The sequence below is a fragment of the Grammomys surdaster genome, unplaced genomic scaffold, assembly GCF_004785775.1.
Source record: "Grammomys surdaster isolate TR1022 unplaced genomic scaffold, NIH_TR_1.0 126313, whole genome shotgun sequence".
Classification (NCBI taxonomy): domain Eukaryota; kingdom Metazoa; phylum Chordata; class Mammalia; order Rodentia; family Muridae; genus Grammomys; species Grammomys surdaster.
In genome coordinates, this window is record NW_021621113.1 from 2,296,894 (window position 1) to 2,319,290 (window position 22,397).

Consider the following 22,397-nt stretch of genomic DNA (forward strand, 5'->3'; position numbering starts at 1 on the left):
AGAGAGAGAGAGAGAGAGAGAGAGAGAGAGAGACAGAACCTGACATGGACTGTTGAAACCTCAAAGTCCACATACTTCCTCCAACAGGTGACAGCCCCAATCCTAAAACAGTTCCACTTACTGGTGGGGGACCAAACATTCAAGCGTATAAGCCCATGGGACCTTCTTATTCAATCTACCACGCAGTTGTTCACTGAGATATGGGTATGATTAATTTCACTGTGTGGGTTTTTAAATAGTTTTTATTCTTTTTTTTTTGGTTTGTTTTTGTTTGTTTTCGAGACAGGGTTTCTCTGTATAGTCCTGGCTGTCCTGGAACTCACTCTGTAGACCAGGCTGGCCTCGAACTCAGAAATCCACCTACCTCTGCCTCCCAAGTGCTGGGATTAAAGGCGTGCGCCACCACCGCCCGGCGTTTTTATTCTTTTTAATAAATTATATTAAAAATCATATATAGAGATAAATATTTTAATACCATTTGAAAGAAAAACTTACAGCTCAAGGAAGTGAACTTGTCTTATCTATTTAATAATCTAGAATTTAGGTTGTTATTGTGTGAGATCATGCTCTTGTCATGATGTGATATGCTTTTTTTAAAAAAAAATGTATGGGCCAGGTGTGTTGGGACATGTCTTTAATCCCAGCACTCAGAAAGCAAAGGAAGACAGACCTCACTGCGTTCAAAGACAGCCTGATCTACACACTAAGTTCCAGGACAGCTAGGACTACATAGAGAAATGCAGTCTCAAAACAAAACAAAACTACATAAAAACAATCTGCTTTAGATTCATGTGCGTGTATGTATGTGAAATGTGAAATGCATGTCTAGTGTCCATGGGGGTCAGAAGGCATTGGCTTTCCTGAAATTGGAGTTACAAATGTTAGCCACTATGTGAATGCTGGGAACCAAACCTAGGTCCTTTGCAAAAACATTCAAGTCCAAGCTGTGATGGGGCAAAGGTTCCTCCATCTTGTCTCAGCTACAGCCATCTTTGGTTTAACCTGAAACTGACTCTGCCTCACTTTCTACACCCCACCCTACCCCTGCCCCATAGCTAAGTACCCAACCCTGTTCTAGAAATGCCCCCAACAAATAGCATGCTTTGGCTTCTGTTAAACTGCTTACTTGCATGCTTTCTTCCTTTGCTTTCTTCCTTCTGCCGAATGCTCTATGAGAAGTGTTTCTCTCCAGGTAGTCTCCATCTGGTCTAATATAGACTCTCAATTCAGACTTTAGTTGTGCTAGATGGTTTTTGGGTCTCTACCCTGCAACACCAGTAGCCTCTGAACCACTATTCCAGCCCTGAAATGCTTGTAATCTTAACACTTGGGAGGCTAAGGTAACGTGGGAATAAGTTAGATCCCATCTCCATGGCTTATAGAATAATTCTGATCTGGCAATAAATATGCAGCTTCTATATCAACAAATTGCAGCTATAAGCTTAGGTCAATCAGGACTAATCTCAGCTGCACAAGTTGCAAATAAATTTTTACAGACTCTGACATCTGTAAAAATGTCATCTTTTGTCTTGAGACAGAACTTTTGGTCTTTTATTATTAATTTGGGAATAACTCGGAGTTGTTCTAATTTTAACTCTTGTTCTTCCAGTCATCTTTCAAAGACTAAAAAACACCCTACATGCCACACAACGAGATCTGCAAACCTTTAAGTTGACATATCAGAAAGGGGGAAATGCAGTCCACTGGAAATTGAACCTGTAACCCTGCACAGCTGTTTGGCAGTTCCGGAAGGCTGAGCCGAATGTTGCCATTGCTGTCATTCTGTCTCTCACTTTTAGGTTTTGTTCTCTGCATTCTTGGGAACTTTCTGTATTATGATTTATTCTATGTCCTTTCCTGAGAAAATTATGCCTGAGTCTTTTTAGCAAAGTCCTAAACTTACTAACCCTTCTTTTAGTGAAATAACTTTATCTGGTCCTATTTGGAAGCCTTCTTTATGCCCTGGATATTGTGATAAGCATCAAGACACTAGAAATTTCTTTATGAGGCCATGACTCCAGATTCTTCTTGGTGTATCTGCCCCTAAGCAAACTCAAACAGTATAATTGGAACAGGGTAAACTTAGCTGACAAACTCTGAGAAGCCAGGAGAACTAGCAATCGATCAAAGGACTCCTTCTACAATAGAGCTTAGAGCTCTGTGAAAATGTACTTTAAAGATAGGGAGTTGTATGAGGTATGCCCTGAGAGGAGTAGAACACAGTAATAAAAACAAGTCAATTAAAATAACCTTTCTAATACTAGAAATGATGAAAGTATTTAAGTAAAAAGAATTAGGTGTCAGGATTTGCCATCCATAAAAGGATTGGCTCAGATATTTTCTATTTGTCTGGAGTGCTTTGACATCGCAATTGCTGCCAGTCTAAAAACAGGCTGTCATATATTAAACATGTTTGCTTTGGCAGAAATAGTCTTTAAAATGGAGTTATAGGTCTGATAATAAAAATGAAATCTGTTCTATCTGTACTTGTTGACTGTAATTGAACCTGTAACCCTGGACATGCAATGAAAAATCAAACACATGTCCAGAGACAAAATAATATGATCTGTACTTATTGGGAAGTCATGTCTGTCTTTAAGAAATCTGTATAAATAAAGCAGCAGCCTAGTTGCTAGTCAGTCAGAACTGCAAGGTTCCCCGACCACCATGCCTAACTCCATCCTCCCTCACCGACTCGACTCCTTATCTCTCTCCGGGATCTGTCAACTGCTGGGGCTGGCCGACAGCAGCCATGGGTTCAAGGGTACCCCGGGCTACAGAAGCCACACTTCAGAAATAAACAGACAAAAACAAAAACCCCCCAAAAAACAAAAAAAATAAGAAAGTAAACTAGTAACAACAACAAACCCCTGAAACCTGGGGCTAGAGAGATTGCTTAGTACTTACTGCTCTTGCAGAGGACCTGGATTCAATCCTCAGTACCCATATGGCTAACAACTGTTTGTAACTCCAGTTCCAGAGGATCCAACATCCTCTTATAGTTTCCACAGTACTAGGCGTGCATGAGGTACACTGACATATACAGCCAAGATATCCATGTACATAAAATAAAAATAAATCTTAACTCAGACTTATACTACCCAAAAACAGAAATAAAAATTATACCCTAGTTAGGAAGCAGTTTACCTAGACCAGTGGTTCTCAAATCTTAATATGTATTCTGATTTGATGGAGGTTACAAAACACATTGCTGGTAGCTATACTATCCCATCTGTTTGAATACATGGAGATGGGTTTTGTCACGGTCTGTTCCTTGAACATGGCAGGCTGGTGTCCTCTGGCCCCTTGGCAGCACTGGGAGAAAACACGATGCAGAGTGGCAGCATTTGGGGACATGTATGACCATCAGAAAAGGTATCCAATGCTAATCAAGACAAAGACTGCCTACTATACATATTTCCTGTGACATCCTGATACTTGTACTATAACAGGATGAAGTTTTTACAAAATGGGTTGGCAAGACGGCTCAGGTCAAGGCAGTTGCAAACATCCCTGCTAACCTAAGTCTGGTCCTCAGAAAACAAAGGACACAATCGACTCTAGCCAAGTTGTCTTCTTATTCTCAAGCACGTACTGCTCGCCCCCCTCCCACCCACCCACACCCACACACATGTAAAGACATATTTACTTTATATGTCAATTTTACTTAAACCAGGACTGTTGAATACAACTATTTTTGTTTTTAAAAAAGGTCATATATAGCTGTCATAATCACAAGTAATCCCAGGGCTAAGGAGGTAGAGTAGAGGCAGGCAGATCAATAGGGTTCACTGGCCTAGCTTAATTTACAAGCTTCAGGCCAATGAGAAACCTTCAAACAAAAAACTAAGGTGGCTGCCCCCTGAAGAATAAAAGCTGAGGTTGTCCTCTGGGACATACAGATACAAACACAGATACACCATGAGATGCTTGTCTCATTAATACGGCAGTGGCTATTACTAATAATTGTTTTAGACAGAGTTTCACCATGTAGCCCTGGCTGTCATGGAACACATTACATAGACCAGGCTGGCCCTGAACTCTGCCTGCTTCTGCCTCCTAAGTACAGGAATTAAGGGCATGCACTATCATGCCCAGCCTAAGAATTTTTTTTTAATATAAATTCTTTATTACTTTCTTTCCTTTACATTTATTGAGGCAGGGTTTCACTGCAGGCCAGGCCTAGAACTGTCTCACCCCGCTTCCACAAGCCAGAACTATAGGCATGAACCACTACACTTCATCTACCTTCTTAGAGGCAGAAAAAATTATCTTGCTTCAAAGATATACTTTTTGAGGTTCTTCAAATACTCCATTGTAGGGAGCAAGAAGTCCTCAGTGAAAGTGTACTGGTGACTTGGTCACAGCCATGTCAAGAGCCAAGGCCTCAGAACCATATATAGACTGGCAAAATTCTTCCTGGGGTGAGACTCAGAGAGATGGCAAAGCCTTCCTCTTGTCCAAGTGCCAATGTTGACAGTCTGTACAGAAAATGTCCACTGTAGCTCCTCTCCCCCTGATGTTTATGGCCGGAAGATTACTTCCCCACTGAGATCTGTCTTCCTGGCTCAGTTGTATCTAATAACCTGGACTCTTTATTCACTGTATATAATAAATACACTGAGCTTCCAAGGCACTGTTGCTTCTCAGTGGGAAGCCCAGTCCACCTGATCTTGAATTTTTGTGTGCCTGTGTGTGTTTGTTATTTTTTCATGCCCCTGTCTATTTAGGTCAATCCCTGGAGCTGTGCAGAGAATTCCATCAATATATCCTCTCTGCAGTGATGCTTTTGTTTTTGCTGGCCTTTGTATAAGAGAGGCCATTAAAGGCATACACCCAGCACTTGGGAGGCAGAGGCAGGCAGATCTCTGAGTTCCAAGGTAGCCTGGTATACAGAGTGAGTTTCAGGACAACCAGGACTACACAATGAAACCCTGTCTCGAAAAAAAATGAGAGAGAAGAGGAGAGAGGAGAGGACAGGAGGGAAGGGGAGGGAGATGGAGGGAGGGAGAGAGGGAGAGGGAAAGAGGGAGAAAGGGAAGGGAAGAAGGAGAGAGGGGGAGAGAGAGGGGGAGAAAGGGAAGGGGAGAGGGAAAGACAGACAGACAGACAGACAGACAGGGGTAATATCCAGTGCCAAAACCTGTTCTACCCAAAAAGTCATGGAGAATGGAGATTTGGACTAGTCTTGAGCTTGCCTCCTATTTCAGTGTGATATTGGGCACATGTATGCACGTAACACATATACACATAAATATAATAATTTAAAAATTTAGAAAAAATACATTGCCAAGGCAGGTATGGTGATGCATGCCTTTAATCCCAGCACTTGAAAGGCAGAGCTCTGTGAGTTTCTATCTCATCTAGTCTACATAGTGAGTTTCACAATAGCCAGGGCTATATGAGACTCAAGGATCACAACCATGCCCCCTACCATTTTTTTGTAAGACACTACAATGCCCAGCCGGGAAGCTAATGTAGAAGAATCATCTGAATGCAGATGTTTTAGGCTTGCCTGGGAAACACTGCATAAACTATTAAAAAAAAAAAAATCAAGGTCCGGAATTGTTAAGTAATTTGTTTAAGGTCATATACCTAGTGAAAGACACAGAGTTTCAATAATGTATTATCAAAGTTGAGTCTCCCTGAAAGCAAGAATCCGATTATAGTATGTCTTACACATCCAGGCTGTACTTTAATACAGGACTGGGTAAAGAGGGTGCAACAATTTTGTTTCTGTAGATGCAACAAGAAATGTTTTTTTCTTTTTGTTCTTTTGTAAGTTTTTGTTTTGTTTTCTCCCTGAGACAGTTCCTCTGTATAGGCTTGATTGTCCTGAAACTCATTCTATATACCAGGCTGGCTTCAAATTCAGAGATCCATCTCCCTCTGCCTGCTTCTATCTCCTGGGTTAAAGGTGTGTGCCACCACACTGGCAAAATGCTGATTTTTAGCATTTAAATTTAATCCCAACACTCAAGAGATGGTTATCTGCATTAGAGATGCAGATAGACTAGCCTTGTCTACAGAGCAAGTTCCAGGGCAGCCAGAGCTATACAGGGAAACCCTGTCTCATAAAACCAAATAAACAACACAAATAGAAAGATAGAACAGCTGGGCAGTGGTGGCGCACGCCTTTAATCCCAGCACTTAGAGGCAGAGACAGGCGGATTTCTGAGTTCGAGGCCAGCCTGGTCTACAGAGTGAGTTCCAGGACAGCCAGGGCTACACAGAGAAATCCTGTCTCGAAAAACCAAAAAAAGAAAGAAAGAAAGAAAGAACAAACTTGTTTCTAAGAGTAATTTTTATTAAGAAGGTTTACTAGTCTGGAGATGACGGTGGGCAACACTCACCAAAACATAGGTGTACCAGGTTCTGTTTTATAGACATCACTGAAATTCTAACAATTGCTAAGAATAATTTGTCTTCTTCATGAGAAAACTGAAGTTTGGAGAAGATACTCAACCACTACCTAATATCTTGCCTGGTAAGCCAGATTCAAACTCAGGTGAGGCCAATAACCCAAAACCTTATTTTAGTTCTTAGCTCCAACCTCTTCTTCCTCCAAATTTAGAGATGCTAACAAGAATTGGAACATTTAAATGTTCTCTTCTCTTCATAGTCTCTAACAGATGGGTTTTCTTGGACCAACAATCAGTATCATGATTTTATTTTTAGATTGTGGCTAAAAGGTAGTAAAGATTGTCCTTTGTTCTGTGGCTAAATGAAATTCATCTAACAAAATTTGTAGGGGAAAAAAAGCTCTTACACTTCAGTAATTCAATTACTAATATAAACCTTAACTTATAAAAATGAAATTGGTGTTGGGGAACATTCCATTTAATAAGTGACCTTAATAATTTGAGAAGTGGTGCTGCGAAGATGGCTTGGGTTAAGAGCACTGGCTGTTCCTGCAGAAGACGCGGGTTCCATTCTCAGCACCCACAGCAGCTCAGTCATCTGTGACTGCAGTTCCAGAGGATCCAATGCCCTCTTCTGGCCTCTTGCTAACATCAAGCACACACATAGTGCACATGCATACATTTAGATAAAACACATAAAGTAAATTTTATCAGAAGTGAAGAGAATAGATATGAATACCTGCTATTCCAATTCTGACAAGTTTTATAGTTCACCTTATTTTGTACAGTAAAAAAAACCAAAGAATAAAATCTATCATCTGGCTAGTAACTAGAACCTATCCTAGCACTAACAGGTTATTAACTGAATCAGTTTGATACTGTCCTTAGGAATGACAGAGTACAGGAATAGATAACTATAACACACAGATAGGTGGGGCTCTAGAAGAGAACAATCAATTTAGATAGTTAACAGAGCAGCAGAATCACTCTTTGACTGGTGACATAAGAGTAAAGAAAACCTCAATAGAAAAAACAATGACCTATTTTTAGGGTGTCTTTAAAGGCAAGAAGCCTGGCTCTACGGTTGATTCTTTGTTCTCTATGAAACCTACTTTTATGACTAAGAATTTCCTCTCCCCAAACCTAAGAAATTCTCTTGTATATCCATGAGGCCAAAAGATAAGGCTGGGTGACTTTCCTTTTCTTGAGTCAAAATCTCTCACTGAATCTAGAGCTCTCTCCAACTGGCCAAACTGGCCAGTGAGCCTCTAGGATCTTTCTGTCTCTGTCTCAATGCTAAGGCCTGTATATACAAATATGCATAAAACATAAATAATAAAAATGTAAATAATTACAAGACTACTTTTCTAGTTTAATTGGCCAATTATTAAGTGGAAAAAAACACAAAAAAAATTAGAAAGTATCTTTAGGGACTGCACTTATGGCTTGATGATACAGTCAATGCTTCTGGGGTTCAATCCTCAGTACAGACACAGAAAGACAGACAGACACAGAGACAGACAGACAGACAGACAGACACACACACACACATATACACACAGGTGGGGTAGGGGGTGAGGATTGATTTTAACCTTTTAATTAAATGAAAAGGGATCATAAGAAGTTAAGGGTTTTGTCACGCATGGTGGCACACATCTTTGATCCCAGCACTTGGAAGGCAGAGACAGGTGGATCTCTAGGAGTTTGCTGCCAGCCTAATCTGTATAGGGAGTTTCAAGTTAGCCAAGGCCAAATTAAGACTCTGTCTCAAAACAAACAAACAACTCATAAAAATAAAAAGATTTTAGGGGCTGGAGACATGGCTCAGCAGTTAGCCCTGGCTGTTCTTCCAGAGAATCCAGGTTCATTCCCAGCACCCACATGGCAGATCACAACTGTCTGTAACTCTAGTTCTAGTGGATCCTACACTCTCATACAGACATACATATAGGCAAAACACTAATGCACATGAAATAAAAATAAATAAATTTTAAAAGATTTTACCTAAGTAGTACTTAAAGGAAAATGTAACTTTAAGTGTTTAGAGAAAATAGATTTTAAGATTTTAAAATAAGATCTAAAGCCTTTATATTAAAGAACTAGAAAACAAGAAAAAAATTAAACCCAAAGCATGGAAAGAAAGAAAAGACCAGCAAGTAGGGGCACTTGTCACCAAGCCTGATGACCCCAAAGTTCAATCCTGGGACTCACATAGGAGAAGAAAACTGACTCCAACAAGTCGTCTTGTGAGCACATACATGCTGCAGCACATGCATGCATATGTACTACAAACGCACGCGCATACACCCACCCACACACCAACTTTTTAGAAGTATGAAAATAAAGCCTTATTTGTGGGGGGAAAATATCAGTAAGTTTGATAAATTCCTAGATACATTGTTCAAGAAAGGAAAACAAGAAAACCACAGCCCTCCTCACAGATCACCGAATTAGGTCTAAAATGGATATACCCTGAGGCAATAAGAATAATAACAGAGAATATTACAAACAGTTTTACTTTAACAGCCCAGGCTATCCTGGAACTTGCTTTGTAGACAAGGCTGACCTTGAACTCAGAGAGGTCTGCCAGCCTTTGCCTTGGATTAAAGAGTATGCCAACACTGCCCAGCTAAAAATCCTTTTAAAAACTCTGGTAGGATGGCTCAACAAATAAAGGTGCCTGATGTTTAAGTCTGATAACTCAAGTTCAAGTCCTGGAACCCACAGAAAGGTGGAGGAGAACCTGACTCCACAAGCATGCCATGTCAAGCAATCCATCTAACATCTGTTGTCTCTCTCTCTCTCTCTCTCATATATATACACACACACACACACACACACACAATTTTAACAAACTTTAAAAAAAAGAATTAGCCAACTGTGTAAAGGGAAGGCAAGTTGGCCTAACAGAATAGAGGCTAGCATGGCATATGCAAACCCTTGAATTCAGTTTCAGGAATCACAAAACTCAATAAATCAATCAATGAAAATTATACAAAATAAAAAAAATAGTATTAGGGCATTTGTAAATGCAATATATAAACACAGAAAATACATTTAACAAAATGTGTTACTTACTCATGATAAACATTATCACATAATCAGCAGGGAAGTTTCCTAAGCTGATAAGAACATCTTTAGTAAAGCTACATCACATTTAATGTGCTCAGGACCACAGGCAGTACAGTAAGGCAAGAAAAATAAAAGGCTTATAAAGTAGAAAGAAATCAACTATCTTTATTTACAGATATCGAACAAATTCTAAAATATCTAGCAAAAAAATGTTCATAAACTAACATGAAAATTCAGCATAATTTATATAATATAGTCATACAGTCAAAATATAAAAATCAGTATTTCTATATTCTAGCAATAACCAACTAAATAATAAAAAGTAAATATTTAATACAGCATAAAAAAGCATTAAATACTTATGAATGAACTTAACAAGTGTGTACAAGACCTGTAATAATAAAAACAAAAACACTGTTGAGAGAATTTTAAAAATACATTAATAAATTAAAAAAAGATGTCACAGATGTTCATAGATGAAAGCCGAGGAGGATCAGCAGTTCAGGTCATCCCCAAATACATGATGAGTTCAAGGCCAGCCTGGGTTATAGGAAAGCCTGTCTCAAAAACAAACAAACACCCACAACTACAATAAAGTACTAACTGTAAAAGAGAGCTCCAGGACATCCAGGGCTACACAGGCAAATCCTGTCTTGAAACACACACACACACACACACACACACACACCAGTAAATAAATAATTATCAATCCAATAATAGTAGACAAAGATATTTGGGGATATGCATAAAACCAGGAATAAAAGATAGGTTAACACTGAAAAATCAACTATAACTCTATATTAGTAGAAATAACTACTATGTGATTATTTCAGTAGACACATTTAAAATATTTAAAAATATCCATTTCCAATGAAATATTTGACAATCTCATTTCCAATGAAACTTCCAAACTATAACTGAAGGACCATCTTCAAATTTATTAATAAAGTATACTCAAGAGAAACCTATAGAAAACACTATTATAACTGGTAAAAGATTCAATGTATTCCTTTAATACTAAAAGCAAAGATTTCATTACTTGTATTAAATGTTACATTTAGATGCAATATGGTGAAAAAGCAAATAAAAAAAAAACAAATAAAAGCATATTTGCTAACAACATAGTTATCTGTGTAGACCTGATAATAACCCAGGCATGGTGGCATAGGCCTTTAAATCCCAGCACTCCAGAGGCATAGACAGGCAGATCTCTGTAAACCTGTTTTACATAGTTCTAGAACATAGTTAAGACTGCCTCAAAACAAAACAAAAAACAAAACAAAAAACACCTGATGAAGGGTAGGGAAGTGGACCTGAGTTTGAATCTCCAGCAGCCAAGCTAGGATCACATGTGGTAGCCCACACTTTTAGTCCCAGCATCTGGAGACAGAGGCAGGCAGATCTCTGAGTTCACAGCCAGCCTAGTCTACACATAGCAGCAGTCCAGGATAGCCAGCACTACAAAGAGAAACCCTGTCCTGAAAAATAAAACAAAGTGTGTGTGGCCACACGTCTATAACTCCAGAGCTAGAGGCAGGGGCCAACAGATCTAGGATCTTGAGAGATTATTTAGCCTGCCTAACCTAACCCAGGGGCTTGAGGTTTGATGAAGAGACCCAGTTCTCAAGGAAGTATATCAGTGTATGAAAAGTATCATATTAGCAGTCTTCCTCTGGTCTCTGTACAGGTATACAGATACACACATAAAGAAAGAAGGGAGGGGAAAAAAGGAAAAAAGATTCTTTTGTTATTACTATTTTTGAGACAGGGTCTTTCTACATAGCCCTGGCTGTCTTGGAACTTGTTATGTAGACCAGGCTGCTCCAAATTTTCAGAGATCCACCTGCCACTGCCTCCCATGTGCTGGGATTAAAGGTGTGTGCTACCACATCCAGCTCCTTGATGAAGTCTATTTAAAAACCTAACAAGCAAGTTCTGATTAATATATAAGAATCAACTGAATTTTTATATATTATAATAAGACAAGTACTTATTTGTGTGTGTGTGTGTGTGTGTGTATGTGTGTAGGAGGTGCTTTTCTTTTTTTGAGGCAGGGTATTATGTAATTCAGGCTGGTCTCGAACCCCTTATCTTCCTGCTTCAACCTCCTGAATGCTGAGATTACACTTGTGTGCTACCATATCTAGAAAGACACTCAAATTCTAAAATATATCTTTGACAAAAGCATTACATGTGAAATACTAAGGGATACCAAAGATGTGCAAGAGAGTACATCAAAAGCTATACAACAGCTATATACAGAGGTTCAAGCCTGTGAGCTAACATTCAGAGTGTAAAGCAGGAAGATAAGCAGTTTGAGGCCAGTCTGGGTACAGAACAGCTTGAAGACCCTGAAGGTTACAAAACACTGCTGAAAGAAATTAAAGAATTGAATAATTAAGGACCATTCTTAATAATAACGATCAATCAAGATACTCATTCTTGCTAAATTTTACCCAATTTCTAGAAATTCAATGCAATTTTAATAAAAGTCCAAGCAGGCTTTTTAAATAAATTGATAGGCTGATTCTAAAATTTATCTATTGGAGGGCGGAAATGATGGCTCAGTAGTTAAGACGACTGGTTGCTCTTCCAGAGGACCTGGGTTTAATTTCCAACATCCTCATGGCAGCTCACAACCATCCTGTAACTCCGGTTTCAGGGGATGCAATGCCCTCATCTGACTCTGAGGATACATGTACACAGTCATGTATTCAGGCAAAATGACCCTACCCATAATAAAATAAAAATTAAATAACATTTATGCAACAATACAAAGAAAATATATAATAGCTGAAATAACTGCATAAAATTAATGGAACATATTAGACTTTTTTTTCTCTATAGGCTTAGACTAATTGATTTTTGACAAAGATATAAAGGTAACTTAGTCAAAAATGAGTTGTTCTCATAATAGTAAAGAAACAACTAAAATTCAGGCCAACAAATTGGTTCAGAGATAAGGTGCTGCCTACCAAACCAATGACCTGAGGTCGCTCTCTGAAACCCAAATGGTGAGAGGAGACAACTGACTCTACATGTCGTTCTCATGCCATGGCTTATAAATACTCAGACAGAAAATCAAATGTCGTTTTTTTTTTTTTTTTTGGTTTTTCAAGACAGGGTTTCTCTGTGTAGTTCTGGCTGTCCTGGAACTCACTTGGTAGACCAGGCTGGCCTCGAACTCAGAAATCCGCCTGCCTCTGCCTCCCAAGTGCTGGGATTAAAGGCGTGCGCCACCACCGCCCGGCATCAAATGTCGTTTTAAGAAAATAATACAACAAAGAAAAAAAAGCAATAAAACCACTTTGACTAATCTCTTTTACTATGTACAAAATAATTTCAGGATGAGTAAGTAATAGATCTAACTCTCATAGCTAAGACAAGGCAGTAATTCTGACTTTGAGTTAGACAAAAGATTCTTAGCACACAAAAATATATAATTCATAAAATAATGACAAAAATTAGATTAAATGGTATGGATATTCTCCAAAACATATGAAAACAAAACTACCACTTGATCTACTTTTAGATATGTATCATAAAGAATTGAACTCAGCATGGTGGCTCATATTTGTAATCTTAGCTTTCAGGAAGCTAAGGTTAGGAGAATAACCACAGATTTGAAGCTGGCCTGGGCTATACAATGAGTTTCAAGCCAGCCTGAACTACAAAGTGAGACCCCATCTTAAAACAAACAACAGACTACAAAAACAAGCAACCACAAACTCTCCAAAGGATATACTTACAGACCTATGCTCACAGCAGCACTATTCGCAACAACCAGGCCAACTAGTTGTACATATATACAACAGAAGAGGTTAAGACGAGTACCTGTCACATCCCATAATATGAGTGAGTCTTGAACACATTAAGTGAAGTAAGTCACTCCTAAGAAAACAAAGTTTGTATGTTTTCATCAATATAGAGTATCTACAGTAGTCAAATTTATAATAACTGAAAGCAGAATATTGGCCAGGGACTGGGGTATGCAGAGAAAGGAGCTGCTTATTGACAGGCACAGAGTTTCAGATTTGGAATATGAAAAATTCTGGAGACTTGCATAACTGACTACCTGACTTGCATGATACTTACAAATGGGTTAATAAAGTACATGTTATGCTTTTGAGCAGCAATTAAAAAATAAAAAAAGATTAATGCTAGTATGAGTAGGATTCAGCTTGAAGAAGCTCCAAATGGTCAAATTTGAGATCAAACTGGCCATCAAAAAGACTAGGAATTGGGACTAGAAAGATGGCTCTGTAGTTAAGAACAATTGCTACCTGTTGTAGAGTACCTGGGTTCAATCCCCTGCACCCAGACAGGTGTTCACAACCATCTATAACTCTAGTTCCATGGGATCCAACACCCTCTTCTGGCTTCCATAGGCACCAGACACACACACACACACACAAAATACACAATCATATATGCAAGCAAAGCACTCACATAGATAATTTTTTCTTAAAGAATAGGAACTATAACATAACTTTAAAAATCCATGAGGGCTGGAATATAGCTCACTGGGAGAACATATATTTAGCATGTATGTAAGGAAATGAGGAGTGAGTTGTAGGTGGATATGATCAAAATACATTGCATACATGTATAAAATTGTCAAACACATATTCTAAAATAGAAAGACTAATGATTATATATAGAGAGGTGAGGGGTAGAAACACTTTCTGTGTCCTGCTATAACAGCTAATTCAGATGAAGATCATTAATGAATGTTCAAACCATTAGGCAACGTTAGTTGTATGGGAATATGATATGGTACTAAGGCATCATACCATAAACAACAGTAACTAGAGAGTAAAAATGTACCTTATAATGGAAAGTCTTCTAACACCTTAACAAACTCGGTAACATTAGTTCAACAGCCTGTTATTAAGTGTCAAGGTACATAGAGCACAAAGACACCTAGCAGCCCTCTCAACTAGCTCTACCCAGAATGCTTAATCTGATTCTAATCCTGCTTCTAGTTTACAGAAATACAGGAAATGAAAATCAAACTAGCCGGGCGGTGGAGCCGCACGCCTTTAATCCCAGCACTTGGGAGGCAGAGGCAGGCAGATTTCTGAGTTCGAGGCCAGCCTGGCCTACAGAGTGAGTTCCAGGACAGCCAAGGCTACACAGAGAAACCCTGTCTTGAAAAAAAAAAAAAAGGTAATCAAACTAAAGAAGTGATGAGACAACATTCAGAATGTGAAAAAAAGAGTCAGAGACAATAACTAAAGATGGGAACCTTCATCAGATTCTGCCTCATGTTACCTAGGAATAGTGGGAACAATTTTAGAAACTGGAAAAAGGACTAGATATTAGATGATCTTAAGAAGTAATATTTAGCTGGGTGAGGTGTCATACACCTTTAACCCAGTGCTTGGGAGGCAGAGGTAGTTGAAACTCACAGCCTTGTCTACAGAGTTTCAGGACAGCCAAGGCTACACACAAAGAAACCCTATCTAGAAACAACAAACAAAAAGTAATAGTTAAGCCAGGCAATGGTGGTGGTGGTGCATGCCTTTAATCCCAGTACTCAGGAGGCAGAAGCAGTAGATCTCTGTGAGTTCCAGGACAGCTAGGGCTGCACAGAGAAATCCTGTCTCAAAAAAAAAAAAAAAAAAATCAGTGATTATAAAAATTTAATCTTACTAATTAAAAATATTAAATTTACCTATCAATATTGATGAAAATAAAAATTCAGTGTTTTGATCAGGACGACTAGTAACATACAACAAGAGTTTTTAAAATGTTTATATACTTTACCTAGTAATTCCACTTCTAGGCATTCATCCTATAGAAATAAGAGTTGTATAAAACATTTATTGACCAGAATTTCCACTACAACATACTAATGAAAACAGATACAACCTAATTATCCAAGATAGAATACTTTGTAATTACTACAGAATTTATTTGGGTATTTTGAGACAGGATCTCATGTAATACAGATTGCCCTCAAACAACATTTTCTTTTTAATTTATACTTATGTATTGAAGGGGGAGGGACGGCACACAAATACAGAAGTCTAGCTCTCTTCCTTCACCTTGGGATTCTGTCATCAAGTTTGGCTGAAATAAGCTGTTTCTCACTGAGCTACTTCACTGATCTCAAATTTAGTTGAGGTTGGTCTCAAGTTTCTAATTATTGATTTCTAAGTACTAAGATTATAGGTGTATTACAGGAGAAGCTAAAAAAATTTTGGCTTTATTTGGAGATAGAATCTTTCATCCTGTAGTCCAGGCTCCTGAATGCTGGGATTACAGGTATGTGTCACCACCCACTCTTAACTATCTATTTTCATTTGTTTATTTTATTTAGTCTTTAAAAGTTTATTTATTTTTATCTTATGTGTTTGGTTACATCAGTGGTTCTGTGGGTTTTGACATCTTCAGGGTTGAGTAACCTTTTCACAGTGGTCACCTAAGTCTATTGTAAAACATAGATATCTACATTATGGTTCTTTTGTTGTTGCTGCTGTTGTTGTTCCTTGTTTTTTGTTTTTCGAGACAGGGTTTCTCTGTGTAGCCCTGGCTGTCCTGGAACTCACTCTGTAGACCAGGCTGGCCTTGAACTCACAGAGAATCACCTGCCTCTGCCTCCCTACATTATGATTCTTAACAGTAGCAAAATTATACTTATAAAGTGAGGTGAAAACAATTGTAAGGTTGGAGGGTCATTACAACCTGAGGCACTGTGTTAAAGAATCATAGTTTTGGAAGGTTTAGAACCACTGGTCTTCCTGTACACATGTGGAGTCAGAAGCTTCTTCAGTTCTCTTCTTCCATTTTGATTTGGTTCTGAGGACTTGACTTAACCAGGCTAAAGCAGCAAGCACTCATACTTGCTGAGCTATCTAGCTGGCTCTTGACTAAAAATCTTAATGTATAGCTAAGTGATGGTGGTGCACATCTTTAATCCCAACACTTGGGAGGCAGAGAAAGGCAGACCTCTGAGTTTCAGGACAGCCAGGGCTACACACTGAAACCATCTGGGGGGAGGAGTGAAGCAATTTACAAACTAACAAACTCCTTTTATAGGCTCTACTTTATAGGACACACTGTATCAAAATGTTAATTTTGATATTTCTAGGTGGTAGAGTGGATTAAGAAATTGAGAGGATTGCTGTGAGTTTAAGGCTAGTCTAGGAAGCACTATGAAACCTATCTCGAAAAAGAAAAAGTAAGGGGCTGGAGAGATGGCTCAGCAGTTAAGAGCACTGACTGTTCTTCTAGAGGACCCAAGTTCAAAACCCAGCACTCACAAGGCAACTCACTGTCTATAACTCCAGAAACTGACACCCTCACATAGACATACAGGTAGGCAAAGCACCAGTGCACATAAAGATAAAACTATTTTTTAAAAAAGAAACAAGCAAACAAGCAAACGAAAGATGAAGACTACATACTTCCCTCATTTGGCATATGGAATACAAAAAAAATCTCAAAACTTGAGTAGCTGGGTATGGTAGTTTGAATTAGAATGACCCCATAGTTCAAATGCTTGATCTCCAGTTAGTGCAATTGTTTGGGAATTTGTTGGGAGGTGTGGCCTTGTTGGAGAAGGTATGACACTGAGAATGTGCTTTGAGTTTTCAAAAGTACTGTGCTCCCCACCCCCGCCTGGTGTCTCTGTTCCTTTCTCTCTGCCTCTCTCTCTCTCTGTTGTCTGTGGATAAGGATGTAAAGCTCTCAGCTATTGCTCTAGTGCCATGCCTATCTACTTCACAACATGATGATTACGGACTAACCCTCTGAAACTATAAGCAACCCCCTCTTAAATGTTTTCTTTTATAAAAGTTTCCTTGATCATGGTGTCTTTTCATAGCAATAAAATGTAGCTAAGACACTGGGGGTGTAGCTCAGTTGGAAGAACTTGGTGAACACAAAGGAAGCACTGAACTCTATTCCTAGCACTTATAAACTTGGTATGGTATATGTATACCTGTAATTCCAGCACTCAGAAGGTAAAGACAGGTAGTTAAGAAATTCCTTCATCCTCTCACTTAGGAGGCAAAAGCAGGAGTATCTTGTGAGTTCAAGGCCAGCGTGTTCTACACACTAAATTCCAGGCCAGCCAGAGATAGCCAGTGAGACTACTGTCTTAAAAAAAAAAAAAAAAAAGGTCAGGCTCTGCCTCGGCTTCATAGTGGTAAAAGGCCAGCCTTATATAATGAAACTCTATCTCAAAGAATCTCCCAAAATCTTAAGATTGTGCATATGTACTACTGTAGAGGGAAAGTGACACAAAAAACTTAGTACTGGGCTAGGAAGATGGTTCACTGGGTAAAGTGCCTGCTGCACAAGCATAAAGACCTGAATGTGGATTTGTAACACTGATGTAAACAAACTGGACAGAACAGTAAATGTCTGTAAGTCCAGTAGTAGTGAGAAAGCAGTAAGTGGATCCTAAGGCTTTGCTAGCTAGCCAGCCAGTCTAGCTAAAATGGTGGTCAGCTTCATGTTCAGTGTGAGAGCCTGGAAAAGTAAAGTGCAGACATTGGATTATTAATTCCAGGCCTATAAACACATGCACACAGAGGGAAAGAGGGAGGGAGGTATAAGGAACTGACGAAATGGCTCAACGAGTAGAAGCACTTAATCATTATTTATATAACAATTTATGTATTTACATGTATATATAACATATATCACATGTGTATGTGTGTGTATGTGTGTGTGTGTGTGTTTATTTATATTCAAACCCTGGAACCTACATAAAGGTGGAAGGAAATAATTAACTCCACAGGGGCTGGAGAGATGGCTCAGTGGTTAAGAGCATTGACTGCACTTCCAGAGGTCCTGAGTTCAAATCCCAGCAACCACATGGTGGCTCACAACCATCTGTAATGAGATCTGATGCCCTCTTCTGGTGTGTCTGAAGACAGCTACAGTGTATTCATATATAATAAATAAATCTTTAAAAAAAAAAAAAAAAAAAAAGAATTAACTCCACAAAGCTTTCAGACACATGCCAGACACATGCACGCCACGGTATATACATCTACACAATAATAATAAATATAACTTAAAAGCAATAACAATAAACAATACTAGATTACTGAAAGACAAAAATGTCAGAGATACAAGAAATCTTTAGAATAACTAGACAGGAAAATATTAATAGATGTCAAAAAGAATTTCCTATAAGTTAATTTTTAATACTCTCATTATAGAATGTTTCCAATGTATGCAAAAGCCAAACAAAACCATAACATATGCCTATATATTCATCATTCAGTTTCATTTATCAACATTTTTGTCAAAGCTGTTTCATTTTATTTTATAAGATTTTTGTTTTATGTCATTTGTTGAGGCTTAAAACATATCACACTATTTTACCTAAAAAACTCTATAATGAGCCAGGCATGGTGGCACACGCCTTTAATCCCAGCACTTGGGAGACAGAAGCAGGAAGATTTCTAAGATTGAGAGCAGCCTGGTTACATAGCAGTTCCAGAACAGCTAGGACTACAAAGAAGACCATCTCTAAAAAACTTAACAAAAATACTTCACTATGAAAAGAGTGAACTTTCTCTCTTAGAGATTTTTTTGTTTTGTTTTACTTTTTGAGTGTTCACTGAACATATGTATGTGTACTAAATGCAAGTCTAGTCCCAGCAGTGGCCAGAAGAGGATATCAGATTTCCTGGAAGTGGAATTTCTGGGCTTTTTGTTTTGTTTTTCCACAAATTACAGTTTGTAAATAGTCATGTGGGCTCTGGGAAACCCAGCCTCTATAAAAGCAGTAAGTGTTCTTAACCACTAAACCATCACCCCAGCCCCAAACTTTCTTGTCAATACTGGTATTTAATAAATTCTATTAGCTAAAATTGTATTAGCTTGAGCTAAAAACTGTCCTTACATTATATGTATATTTGAATATATAATTATGTTTCAGACAAACTAAACCTCATTACTCTTACTTTGCAAACGAGTCTCCAGTGGCTCAAGGCCCCACCTCGTCACCAATGGTGGTGGGTATAGCCCAGAAGTTGTGCCAGTGGGATGGCTCAGATGTAAAAGTACTTGCACGCTTAATGACCTGAGTTCAATATTTGGGACCCACATGGTGGAAGGCGAAAACTGACTACTACAGCTTGTCCTCCACACACACACTGTGGCTGCACATGCCTACACACGTGCATACATGTGCACAAAGAAAATGTAACAAAAAATACATAAAAATAAACCTAGAAGTTAAGTCTAAACTTTAATTTTTTCAATGACTAAAGTCTATTGCTTTCCTACTGTATTTCTAGCTATTCCTTGAAAATAAAATATAAATTGTAGTAATTTTGAGAGAGGAACTGCTGAATAAGAAAGGAGACAAATGGAAAAGATGCAAAAAGGTGAACAACTGTGACTTGCTTTGTATGAGAAATTTTCTTTGAACACCTCAAATGAAAAAGAAAAATATAACTAGATGCCAGCACCATTTCCTAGGATATAAAAGAAGCCACCTCAGAGGGAGAAACAAAACATCCAGGCTTTTTTAAAAAAAAAAAAAATAATAATAATAATAATAAGCTTGAAGATGAACAATCAACACATCTCTTTAAAGTCCGCCCTCCAATGATATGGGTGGGAAAATGTCTTTACTTCCACCAGACCTAACCTAATAGTCCAAACAAACAGACCTCACAGGCAAGGGGCTAAGAAATGAACACCAGTGATACCTGATTGTTTAATAAGATCTTGAGCAAAAACTAAAGCAACTTATTTTTAGAAATTTCTGATTGCTATTAGCACTCTAAACCTTTAAAAACAGAAACTACTAACCCAGGAATTCTCAAGAGAAAGGAGTCTTCATTGCAGAACAACTTTCCTATGCCCTTCCTTAAAACAGCCCTGAGTTCTATGGACCTTCCAGGACATCTTTCTCAACATCTCCATTCTTCTCAAACACACACTGAAGAGTTCTTTACTGGTTTCTACATTAATCTAAGTGTTTCTTTAGAAAACTAATCAATATTTTAGTATAACGATTTTCTCAAGACCATGAATTCTCACCACAGACAAAGACCCATTACTTATGTCTTCAGTTCCTAATTTTCAAACTTAACACTTCTAAAAGTACTCTACAAAGTTTGTTGAATAAGGAAAGAAGCTAAACAAAACAGAATACAGCATGACCTTTATGGAAGAAAACCTTCTATCAGTATAAAACCTTCCAACATTCTATTGTCTTCAATTCTGCTCCTTTCTTTTTAGAAATTTCCCATCAGCCACTGGTTCAAATTGAATAAAACAATATAATCTCCACTTTGGCTTGCAATAGCTTCTAATGAACTACAAGGAGATAAGTTTGAAGGATCTAGAACATAGTTCAGACTTTCAAGAGCTTGTACTGAGAAGCCAAGATGCAAGATAAAAGTCTGAAATGCTTGCTTTTTACATTTAAAAGCAAAAGGCCATAGGGGAAAAAGCTCCACATTTTAAAAGACCCAAAATAGTGATTAGTAAGGAACTTCACTTCATCCACTTCTACTACTTAACGGTCACAACAACAACAACAGCAGCAGCAGCATCCCCCAGTTCATAGCCTTCAACTACAGGGGAGAGAGTCACTGGCCTGAACTCCTTCTCTAAAGTTTGTTGTCCAAACCACTTTGCATAATTATCTGTTTAAAGAACCCTTTGAAGTAAATCTTTGGATAAGGAAGTTTTCTTCATCAGTTTAAGAAAATTCAAAACAATATCCCAGTTTAAGCTCATTACCATGAAAAAAAATGCCTCAATCCATGTTTTATATGCCATTCTTTGGTTACCATGTTACCTTGGTTAGAGTCCCCTGGGTCTTCTATATGAGCAATGACTTTGCTGAGATAAATGTCCTTCTGTTTTTCTAGATCTGATTGTGAAAACATCCTTGAATAAAGCAAACCAGGAAGAAAAACATCCATTAGAAACACGACTATAGTGCTTTATAGAAAAATCACATGTTGATAACAGGTAAAACATCCAACTTTCAGAGGCAAATTCTCTTTTAAAATCCAGAGAGAGAAAAGACAATGTTAGTTATAGTGTTAGTTATAGTGCAAAACTGAAATCAAGTATAGAGTTTAGAAGTAAAGGAAGAAATAAAACCTCTGCTATCAAAGGATAGTAGAAGGCAAAAATGAAGTAGTTCCTAGAGAGAGAAAAAATTTGTTGAGTAATTCAAGTTTAGCAAATTTGACTGAGCCACACAGCAAAAGGTGAGTAAGATTAAGACTAGGGAAAAAACCCTTCCAACTTAATCTAGCAATTTAGGGCAACCATGCATGACCTTCGCAAGAGCAGTTTCTTAGTCCTTGCTCATAATGATAGTACTGTATAGGAAGAGTCAGTGGATGAACACTGACATTGTAATTTATTAGTGTTCCAAGCAGCCTGATTTATGGGTTTTGGTATAATTTCACTCTAAGGAATTCACAAAGTGGGGCTGGAGAGATGGATCAGCAGTTAATAGTGCTGGTTGTTCTTCTAGAGAACCTGGGGTCCAACTCCCATTACCCACATAGCAGCTCACAACTGCAACTCCAGTCCCAGAGGATCTGACACCCTCTTCTGGCTTCTGTGGACACATGGTACACAAATATAAATATAGGTAAAACATCTATACATGTAAAACAAAAAATCTCAAATAAAAGGAAAAAAGAATTGATGAAGCTTCCCTCAATTATGTAGAAAAATAAATAAAACAGAACCCACAAAACTGAAATTTTGTGGCAAATAACCTGATTTGTCATTTTTTTTAAATGTTTAAATAAGAATAAATACACCATAGGTGTATAGTAAAAGTCTTTTTTCAAGTTTATTGTAATTAAATCAATCTGACTCAACCTGTAAAGTAGCTTTTCTAGTACACACTACTGAAAGTGCCCATGTATAGATGCTGCCATCTCTTGGCAACAAGAAAGTAAACTAAAAAGATGCCTCAAACTGCAAGCCTAGCCTAGTATTTGTGCCCAGTAA

General features: G+C 38.1%; 1 protein-coding gene across 4 annotated transcripts in view; it reads right to left on the reverse strand.

Annotated features, from left to right (window-relative positions):
- The window catches only part of S100pbp (S100P binding protein), a 37,625-nt gene that overhangs the window by 6,586 nt on the left and 8,642 nt on the right, over positions 1-22,397 (reverse strand). For all 4 annotated transcript variants that reach the window (XM_028759718.1, XM_028759715.1, XM_028759717.1 and 1 more), the window contains one exon: positions 21,217-21,308. In XM_028759718.1, coding sequence (XP_028615551.1) covers positions 21,217-21,308 — 92 coding nt within the window. The remainder of the gene's footprint in view (positions 1-21,216; positions 21,309-22,397) is intronic.